Source organism: Scomber japonicus, chromosome 19 (genome assembly GCF_027409825.1).
Source record: "Scomber japonicus isolate fScoJap1 chromosome 19, fScoJap1.pri, whole genome shotgun sequence".
Classification (NCBI taxonomy): domain Eukaryota; kingdom Metazoa; phylum Chordata; class Actinopteri; order Scombriformes; family Scombridae; genus Scomber; species Scomber japonicus.
Window position 1 is genome coordinate 7,110,708 of NC_070596.1, and position 10,028 is coordinate 7,120,735.

General features: G+C 41.2%; 1 protein-coding gene across 3 annotated transcripts in view; it reads left to right on the top strand.

The window, feature by feature from the left end:
- Positions 1–9,512, top strand: part of tjp2a (tight junction protein 2a (zona occludens 2)) — a 34,021-nt gene extending 24,509 nt beyond the window's left edge. For 2 of the 3 annotated variants that reach the window (XM_053340583.1, XM_053340582.1), the window contains 19 exons: positions 351–454; positions 759–912; positions 2,118–2,229; positions 2,695–2,825; positions 2,916–3,000; positions 3,153–3,303; positions 3,630–3,738; positions 4,352–4,571; positions 4,686–4,873; positions 4,972–5,067; positions 5,223–5,302; positions 5,393–5,603; positions 5,740–5,840; positions 5,965–6,189; positions 6,346–6,450; positions 7,618–7,821; positions 8,262–8,339; positions 8,544–8,629; positions 8,745–9,511. In XM_053340583.1, the coding sequence (XP_053196558.1) occupies positions 351–454; positions 759–912; positions 2,118–2,229; positions 2,695–2,825; positions 2,916–3,000; positions 3,153–3,303; positions 3,630–3,738; positions 4,352–4,571; positions 4,686–4,873; positions 4,972–5,067; positions 5,223–5,302; positions 5,393–5,603; positions 5,740–5,840; positions 5,965–6,189; positions 6,346–6,450; positions 7,618–7,821; positions 8,262–8,339; positions 8,544–8,629; positions 8,745–8,901 (2,597 nt within the window). In that variant the 3' untranslated portion in view covers positions 8,902–9,511. Of the gene's footprint in view, positions 1–350; positions 455–758; positions 913–2,117; positions 2,230–2,694; positions 2,826–2,915; positions 3,001–3,152; positions 3,304–3,629; positions 3,739–4,351; positions 4,572–4,685; positions 4,874–4,971; positions 5,068–5,222; positions 5,303–5,392; positions 5,604–5,739; positions 5,841–5,964; positions 6,190–6,345; positions 6,451–7,617; positions 7,822–8,261; positions 8,340–8,543; positions 8,630–8,744 lie in introns of all 3 variants that reach the window. The other variant, XM_053340581.1, reaches the window with a different exon arrangement.
- Positions 9,513–10,028: the final 516 nt, after the last annotated feature.

A 10,028-nucleotide genomic window follows, 5' to 3' on the forward strand; every position in this document is an offset into this window, starting at 1 on the left:
TTCTAAATTATACAGAAATAGTTGAAAACTACCTTTAGAACAAAGAGTCGTTACTCCTAATTCTGTGACCCACCAGGTTCTGTGACCTTACGAGGCTCAGTTTGTCTCGAAGTATGTCTCCCCCATTTCCCCTAGACTTAACCTGAACCCTAACTTATCTCCAACCCCAACATGAAGCCGACTTTGACACAAGACTAAAGTAATTCCCTTTTCAGATCACAGAATCTGTGTGAGTAAGTCACATACAGTCTATTTATAACAAAGTCTAGTATGATAAATGTATGTTGTACCTTTTTAATATAATGTTACACAGATTAAATCATTCTATCATATTTTTTCTTGTTTTCCAGAGTACGGCCTTCGTCTGGGCAGCCAGCTCTTCATCAAAGAGATGACTAGCACTGGACTCGCCAGCAGAGATGGAAACCTGCAGGAAGGAGACATAATACTGAAGGTAGTGTCCTCAAAGTCATGAAAGAGTCTCATGTCAAAATAGGATTGATTCATCTTCATCATGATTTCTCTCTCTCTCTCTCTCTGTCTCTCTCTCTCTGTCTCTCTCTCTCTCTCTCTCTGTCTCTCTCTCTCTCTCTCTCTCTCTCTCTCTCCCTCTCTCTCTCTCTCTCTCTCTCTCTCTGTCTCTGTAAAAACTATTTGAAAGCATAATTTCACAGGCTCCTACACTGCAGTATTGTTTCTTTGGTACTTTCTGCAGCAATAAGCACCTGAACGTCTCTTAATCTCCTCCTCTCTGTCAGATTAACGGCACGGTGACAGAAAACCTGTCACTCAGCGACGCGGGGAAACTAATCGAAAAGTCCCGCGGGAAGCTGCAGCTGGTGGTGCAGAGAGACAAACAGCAGGTGTTGATCCGTGTCCCCCCGATGGTGGACAGCGACTCAGAGCTCGATGGTGAGAGATACTCGAAACTGAAAAGCAGCAGGTCCTACCCAGTGTAAAGGCAAACGTGGCGTGTGGCCATCATCATCATGTTTTAAAAAAAAACCCACTACATATGAACTTCATTTGACTCAAATGCCAAAATGTTGTTGCCTGTTGTTGTCGATGTTTTGTATTTACCCATCAAACCTGTTTTCCCTTCATACAATAAAGCTTTTACTCACACGTCAGTTTTTAGTATTATTTAAATTTGTACATGTTTTATACAAACATTTCACAAAACAGTGAGCTAACCACACTTCCACCAAATGATCATGATTAATCCTCCACCTTCATGATAACTCACTCTTTTATACCTATTTTTAATGTCACATGACCAGCTGGAGAGCTGCGATTGGTTGGGGCCAATCTAGATAAGTGGTATGAGTGGATTGTTCGCGCACCAAACATCTGTAGGGAGGCGGGGGGAATAGCCAGAAGACTTGTGACCCACTTTGTCTGGTTTTGGGACTCTGTGTGTGTGTGTGTGTGTGTGTGTATGTGTGTGTGTGTGTGTGTGTCCGCGTGCGTGTGCGTGTGCATGTGTCTGTGTGTGTGTGCGTGTGTGTGTTCTTACTCGCCTTTGGCAGGGTGATCTAATCCACCACCATAATCCTACTATTGGATATGACAGAATTTCATTATGTTAAGGTTCGCGCTGCAGCAGCTGTCTGGTTTCTGCCATCCAGGATCCCTCCGTGTGAAGGTCTCTGACAACAATAGGGACTGACTGAGTGTGTGTGTGTGTGTGTGTATATGAAAGAGAATTTTCAGCTCTCTCAAATCACCTGTGATGTTATTTATCACTTCATTTACAATAATCAAACATTTTTCTCTGTTGCATTTCAGTGCTCTTAGTCATGATCAAGATCCTCTAACACATATAATTAGTGGGTTTACTCCACTTTGTGCAGTGATCTGACCTTCATTTGTCTGGCACTGGTGTATTTTTCTACTCCATGACCTGTGGGCCATTTAAATTGGTGTAAAAGCCCTGTTATGTAATTAAAACAATTTACTGGAGCATCAAGGAGAAATGAATGATTCATTATTTTTAATACAGGATCAGAGACACTTTAGTCTGAAGTTTGAGAAAAGTTTCCTAAAAGTTATATTTTTCAATCCGTTTTTTTTTGTTTGTTTGTTTGTTTGTGTTTTTGTGTTCGTCTGTTTTGCAGATATCTCTGAGATCGAGTCGTACCGCTCCTACTCTCCGCAGGACGACAGGCGGGCCCACCACTCCGACCTCTCCTCCCACTCCTCCAACGAGAGGCTCAGAGAGAAGCCCAGGTAAACTGTTGTTAAACCTTCACTCACACCTAAAGATTTAACTGCTTGTGTTAGAGCTTATTTGTGCTCAGGAGCTACAGAAATGTAAACACAATAACAAACAACTACTTTAGTGAAATCTCTTAATCCGAAACATCAAAAAATTGATTTTTAATAGATTTTTTCTTAGAAAGTTCATGTACTTCTGTGTTTTTCTTATTTTTGACGTCATTTATTTTGTGTCTTTGATCATCTGAATATGAGTCCATATTTACTGAGGTATCTCCAGTGATTTTATTATCCCGGTGTTGTTAAATACAGCAGAAAAAAAATCAGGATAATGCAGGATTATGTCGATTCATGCTTCACGAAGCTTTGCCAATCCATCACATCAAATATGAGAATTGCCACAGTGATACTCATGAATTAAATGTTTCTATTAAAGATGAAACATATTCTAATAAATAGAATTTCTCACTGTTCTAGAGATGATCCGCCTAACAGGTTGGCAAAAATGGGCGCCATGCCAACACCATTCAGAGGTTCAGAGAGAGCGGTGGAAGACTTGCCCCCGCTGCAGTCAGAGAAGGAGGAGCCACGAGCAGAAACACCACCCGGTAAACAGGTTTCTGCTTCTGAAAATCCAAATGTTTTAATAATACACCTGTTGTGAAATGTTAACGTGTTTTTTTTTACTGTTTCTCCAGCACCAGCAATCGCTGTGGGCCCAAAGTTTCACGTTCCTCCAAAGGTTCCTCTAAAGCCAAGTATACATGACCAAGAAGTATACGGGTTAGTACATCATGAATTATAAAGTTATATTTGAGCATCGTATCTCCCTGAACAGACCCATAGTTAAGAGAATTATTATTATATTAATTAGTCATTCTTTCTTCTCCCTCTCATTTGCGACTGAATGATGAAATCCTGTTCACATCATCCAGGCCGAACACGGTGATGGTGCGTTTCCAGAAAGGTGACAGCGTGGGTTTGAGGCTGGCTGGAGGAAACGATGTGGGCATCTTCATCGCTGGTGTTCAGGAGGACAGTGCAGCTGAGCAGGAGGGTCTACACACAGGAGATCAGATCATGAAGGTGAGGTGTCTTTTTATCCCAGCATTCAAATTCACGTAACTCAATAGCACAATACACTAAATGTGAGTTAAGATCTCTAGTAGGGCTATTAATGATTAAAGTACTATGAACATATCATGATAACAAAAATGTAAAATATGTAAATGTAAAGTAATTAAAGGCACAATTTGTGTAGTAAATATATACCAAAGGCCAGATTAGAAGCTGCTATCACTCCAAATGTATTAATAGTAACTGATAAATGTGTGTTGTGCCTCAGGTTGTTTTGACATCTATACAATTTCACTGTTTCTAATGGCACGTCTTGTCTGTTTTGTCCGTCTCAGGTGAATAACATGGACTTCAGAGGTATGGTGCGTGAGGATGCGGTTCTCTACCTCCTGGAGATTCCCAAAGGAGAAGATGTAACCATTCTCGCTCAGAGCAAACCTGAAGGTACTGTGTGCTGCATAAATAATACTGATGATTATACTAATAAATATATGTGTAGAGCAGATTTTATACAAAGATGCCACTCAAAGCGCTTTACAAAACAAGATAGAAAAGAAAGTTAGGCCAAAAATGTAAATGATAATAAAAAGTTTGATTACAGTACAATAAAACATTTAAAATGATACCAATAAAGTAGAAACAAATGCATTTGAATACCAAAGATTAAAGTTTAACAAGGTTGAGTAAATGCATGCTAATAAAACTAATCCAGACTTTTACTATGAATAAGAAGAATGTTAAAAACAAAAGATAAGGTGTCCACAAGTAGTCCACTGGTTCATACGTTTACCATATAATCATACTGTTTGTACACCATTGTTTCATGTCCATATACCTGTGTGAGTAGTATTTTGCTGATTCACTTCATTGTTTCAATAAAAATGTGTTGCTAGATTTTTACATACATTCACACAGATTCACCATATAGATAGAGAAAAGCAGTGGGCCTAGGATCAAACCCTGTGGTACACTAAATCCATTCCAATACGTAGAAGTCATGTTTAATTTTGAGTTATTTCTCAGACTGACTGTTTTTATTTTTGGGTTTCTGTTTCAGTGTACAAAGACATTTTAGCATCTGGCAGAGGCGACTCTTTCTTCATCAGGACCCACTTTGAGTATGAGAAGGAAGCACCTCAGAGCCTTCCTTTCACCAGAGGAGAGATCTTCAAAGTGACAGACACTCTTTACGACGGCAAGCTGGGCAACTGGCTGGCAATCCGTACCGACAAAGAGAACCAGCTGCTGGAGAAAGGAATCATCCCCAACAAGAGCAGGTGAAAGTAAAAGTGTCATTGAGAATCATGGGAATGTGAAACTTTCTGAACCAAATAGAAGTGGTTTATAAGACACACTGCTAACCAAAGCTCCTTGTTTGTTTTACATCACAGAGCAGAACAAATGTCCAATGTCCAGAACGCTGCCCGGGCCGCATCGGGCAACGACAGAGGAGACTTCTGGAGGCTGAGAGGTCAAAGGGCGGCAAAGAAGAAAGATCTCCGCAAGAGCCGAGAGGACCTGTCAGCCGCTCCGGTCACCACGCGATTCCCAGCCTACGAGAGGGTGGTGCTACGTGAAGGTACTGTAAAAAGTTATCCACTGGCAGCTGTGCACTTTCTTGTGTTTTTCCTGGGTGTCTGTAGCTCAACTTGTATCCTCTCTGTTGTTTTGTTTCAGCTGGTTTCAAGAGACCCGTGGTGATCTTTGGGCCCATTTCTGACATAGTGAATGAGAAACTGGCCAACGATATGCCAGACGACTTTGTCGTCGCCAGTAAGTGCTTACATCATTACTACTTCATGAACTGTGCTGTTAAATATCATACTGACTGAATATTGGAGGTATTTCTAGAGTCAACGCCACAACAAAAACAGATTGTTACAAACATACTTCATCCTGCTCTGTGAATAATTTATTTCCTCTTTCAGAAACGGAGCCCAAGGATGCAGGAACCGAGAAATCCTCTGGAGTGGTGAGACTAAACACCATTCGACAAATCATTGAACAGGTACGTATTCTCTTAGGAAGAAAAAAAGCATCATCACAGGATGAAAAAGCTGTTATCTAACATTCAACTACATCTTCCTCTTATTCTCAGGACCGCCATGCCTTGTTGGACGTGACCCCCAAAGCCGTGGACACCCTGAACTACACCCAGTGGTACCCCATCGTCGTTTTCATGAACCCAGACAGCAAGCAAGGCGTCAAGACCATGAGGAACCGCCTGGCGCCCGGATCCAGCCGCAGCGCTCGCAAGCTGTACGAGCAGTCCGTCAAACTGAGGAAGACGTGCACGCACCTTTTCACTTGTAAGTGTTAAAAGATGCTTTACAGCTTTTAAGACTGAAAATAGGAATAATGAGCAAGTAAAAGCAACCACCTGAACCACCACAGACACATTGTAGATGTATTTCGATCTAACTTGTTGTTTTTGTGCACGTTCAGCATCCATCGACCTGAACTCAGCCCATGACGCGTGGTACGGCAGCGTGAAAGATTCGATCCGGGAACAGCAGGACAGATCTGTGTGGGTGTGTGAGGGCAAGGTGAGTCCTATTATATGTGTGACTGACACATTGCGGCATCACAGATATAATTATATGAATTTTGCTGTGACGCGTAGGTTGGATCGGTGTAGTCATCTTCCTCTCTGTCGTTTCTTCTCCTTAGCTCGACGGCTCAGAGGAGGACCTGGATCTCCACGACGACCGCATGTCTTACCTGTCGGCGATGAGCGCGGACTACCTGAGCATGGACAGCCGGCTGACCAGCGACTACGAAGACACGGCTGACGAGGGCGGGGCATACACCGACAACGAGCTGGACGAGACGCTTGATGAACCTCAGCCTGTGTCGGCCATCAGTCGATCCTCAGAGCCAGTGCTGCCAGACGAGGTGGGCGGGGGTCCACCCTTTCACTACTGATTATTTGTTGTTTGTGTGTGTGTTGGTGTAATCTGACCCTTTCAACCCTCCTGTGTTTCTGTGTTGATGTGTGTGTGTGTGTGTGTGTGTGTGTGTGTGTGTGTGTGTGTGTGTTTGTGTGTGTAGAAGCCTCACCCTGAACCCCGGGGTCGTATGAGGAGGGCAGGCAGCAGAGAGGTGCTGAACAGAGAGCCCAGTCCTCCCCCTCCGTTTGTCCCTGAACCCCCGAAGGTGAGAACCTGCCCTCAATCCCGACTCCCCCTCCCAAAAACTCATAAAGTAGAATCAGAATACATCTACAGTAAGATTTAGAACGTGGATGGAGATTTTCAGGTTATTTTTGGTAAAGATCTCCATTCACACTGAACAAAACCAAAAAAATAAACTGCATCACAGCAAACATCTGGACATCTGGAGCATGACTAAACACATTCTGTCCCCTTCTTCTCTCTGTCATCATCTACACCTAGTTTTCATAGAGACAAACTCACAATTTTCTGTTTCTGTTATCAGACAATGAAATTAGTAGAATATTACTTCTAATCTGTAACCAAACAGCTGTCCCAAGTGATCACCTGAAAACATTAAAACAGTCATGATGACAGCTGTGTGAGATCAGCTGATTTGTGGTAAGAGAAAGGTTGTCTTTTTAACTTTACTGCCCTACTGCCACCACCAGTCATGCCTGGATAAACTTGTGTCCTCATTGCAAAAGCTCAGTTATAGCTCGGTGCAATTTAAAACACCAAGTTCATCCACTTGGTTCGAGTAAGAAAAGTTGGCCAAGTGTTCATGGAGGGCTGAAACTGAGTGAAACAGGTGGAGAAAAAAAAAGTAATGTTTATTGGCATTTTTTACCTTTATTTGACAGTAGATGGTAAAGAGGCTGACAAGAAACAGGGAGTGGAACCAGGGACACTGTGATTATCCAGAATGTGTGGTAACCACTTGGCTATCAAAGTGCCCCAGATTCATTTTTAAATAGCCCTTTTATTCAAAATATTAATTAGATTATAGATCAGATCATTTCTGGAGTTGAGAAATGGAAGAAAATAACTTGCACATGAGTGTAGATGAAAAGAAAAGTGAAATACAAACAACCTTTAACAACTAAATTTTAACATTTTGCAGGTTTCTTTCTCTTTGAAAGGTTTTTATTTGAAGTAGTTTTTATTTCCAAGGCTGACTTTTTTAAACTTTCAAAAATATTATATTAATATTAAAACAGACTTTTAAAAGCCAGGTTACGGTTCAGGTTTTCCATCTGGAGGTGAACATTTTCTGGTTTGGTGGGTTTCATTCAAAGTTTTAATTTGAAGGAGCAGGACACAGAAGCAGATCGTCCCGAAACATTTCAAATGGACCAGAATATACTAAACAGTCCTTTTCCTCCGTCAGGTGCGACCTCATACTCGGACTGACTCATCACGCAGCTATGACTCACACTCCAGCAGCACCATCAGCAGCGACGCGGCGGGCGCCAGCAAACCGCTTCCCCCTCCTGTGGCCCTGAAGCCCACCGTCCGTCTGAACCAGACGGCAGAGGAGCAGAGCCCGAGGAATGAGGAGGCGGACCCCGCCAACAAGTCCTTCCTGGGCAAGGTTAGTATCATTATTATTATTATTTTATTGTTTATTGCTATTTTAGATCAACAAAGTAGCTCATGTGTGCAACTGATTCACCTTAATCTGTTTTTCTGACTCTTCCAACATTTAAAATCATTTTTCTGATATGTTAATACTATTCAACTTTCTTCTTCTGTCACTTTCCTTGCTTCTAATATGAAATAGCAAATGGGTGACCAGGTAACTGAACATGCCTGCATTCTACCTTCAGTGTTTGTTGTCTTCCTTTTAAATCACTCATTTGTATCCATTGTGATGATGCTCAACTGTTTTCACTCCTCTGGTGTCACCTTCACTCAAATATTTCATTTAACAGCCAGTCTGAGTTCATGTTACTCATACCACCACTTAGATGCATCTATTATGTATCAATAAAAAAGGAATATTAATATTAAGATGTATTTATTTCCTTTTAGATTAAAGCCTTTGAGAAGATGGACCACCTGGCCCGAGCTCAGAGGATGCTGGAGCTGCAGGAGGCAGAAAATGCTCGAGTATGTGTTATTGTCACTTTGAAAAGTTCTCTACTAATCTAATAATATCTTCAAAATATCTTAATTTTCTGTGATTTCTTGAGTGTTTATTAACTTGAGAGTTAATAAAACCTCTTGTAGCTACTTGGGGTGCATCAGGATGTCTTGTGTGTGTTTTCTCTATTAGTTCTGACATATCTGGGTCTTGTTCCTCTCCTCACACAGTTGGAAATCGCCCAGAAGCATCCAGACATCTACGCCGTCCCAGTCAAACTGCCAAAACCCAACCTCAACCGTCCTCAGCCAATAGGGTGAGAGCATCAGTCCTCATCAGTTATTTTTATATTAAGATGTTGTAGCTTATTATCCATTTGTCTCATAAAAGATAAACTGCTGGATGACTGCTGTCTGTGTTCGTGTCATCAGCTCAAGCTCCAATCCCGAGCCGCAGACTCCCTCCAGGCCACCGTACTCTGAGACGAGAGGACACGAAGACGAAGAGGCAGAGTACCGCCGACAGCTGGCCGACCAGAACAAGAGAGGCTACTACAATCCCCAAAAATACAAAGACACTGAGCTGTAGGTTCAAAGTCAGGACATCATCACTACACGACCGCTCAAGTCCTTCCACAATGATGCAATGAGGATTACAGCATCCGTTGCCCCAGTAACAGGTGATGCAGCCTCATCTCGATATAAACTCCCAGAAGTTTTTTGCATGTGCAGTCAGATTCCTGGAAAGACTCTGATCTCAGACACTTTTCAACACACGTTTGTACAAAGAGTGTTTGATCAGCCTGGAGAACACAATTACACTTTTGTTTTTTGTTTTTTTACCGTCGCACCCGTCCCGAAAAAAAGAAAAAAAAAAAAACAACGGGAGATTTTTTTTCTCTTGTGCTTTTTTCAGACCTGATATTTCACTGTATATATTTGTTTTTTTTTATGTGTCTGAAGAGGTTTTTGTTACAAGTGAGGTTTGTTTCCTCTCATTACACTAAATACGGAGCTCCACTTCCTCTCATATCACCATTATTTAGTCAGAGTTAAGCATCTGTTTTTCTGAAAGATAAATACCATGTGAATAACTAATAATCTAATCACTAATAATCCAGAATCCTCAAAAACTCTTCGATCTACAGGGATTCAAAATGATTTAGTTTACTACATGAGGAAAAAAAAGTAGTTGAAGTGTCACCTCGCTGTTTCCTTTTCCTAGAAGCTGCTGTTGTGTTTCTGTGCTCGCTTTTTAGAAAGAAGAAAATAATAATCATGATATATTCTATGAAAATAATATGAATATAGGCAAATATAACTAAAGATTTTGTTTCACTTTTGTACAAATTGAGCAAGAAAATAATATGTGTCACGTCTGGTTACCATCTTTGTTTTAGTTTATTAAATATGCAGTAGACAGAATATTTGTTCATCCAGATGATCTGAAGAGTCTTTGAGGATTCTAGAAACTCAGAAACGTGTTGTTGTTGTTGAATGACCTTCTGCATTTTTAAGATTTTTGGGTATTTATGTTTTAGAAAAACCTTAGAAAAACAGGTAATACCTGACACCATGCTGCACCCAAACCACTGCAGACTACACAGTGTATCTGGACTGTTAGGTTTTTACATTCTATTAATGAACCATGTATGACTTATAACATTTTACCACACTATTAACAAGCATGTTCATTTAACACTAATGTTAAAATCA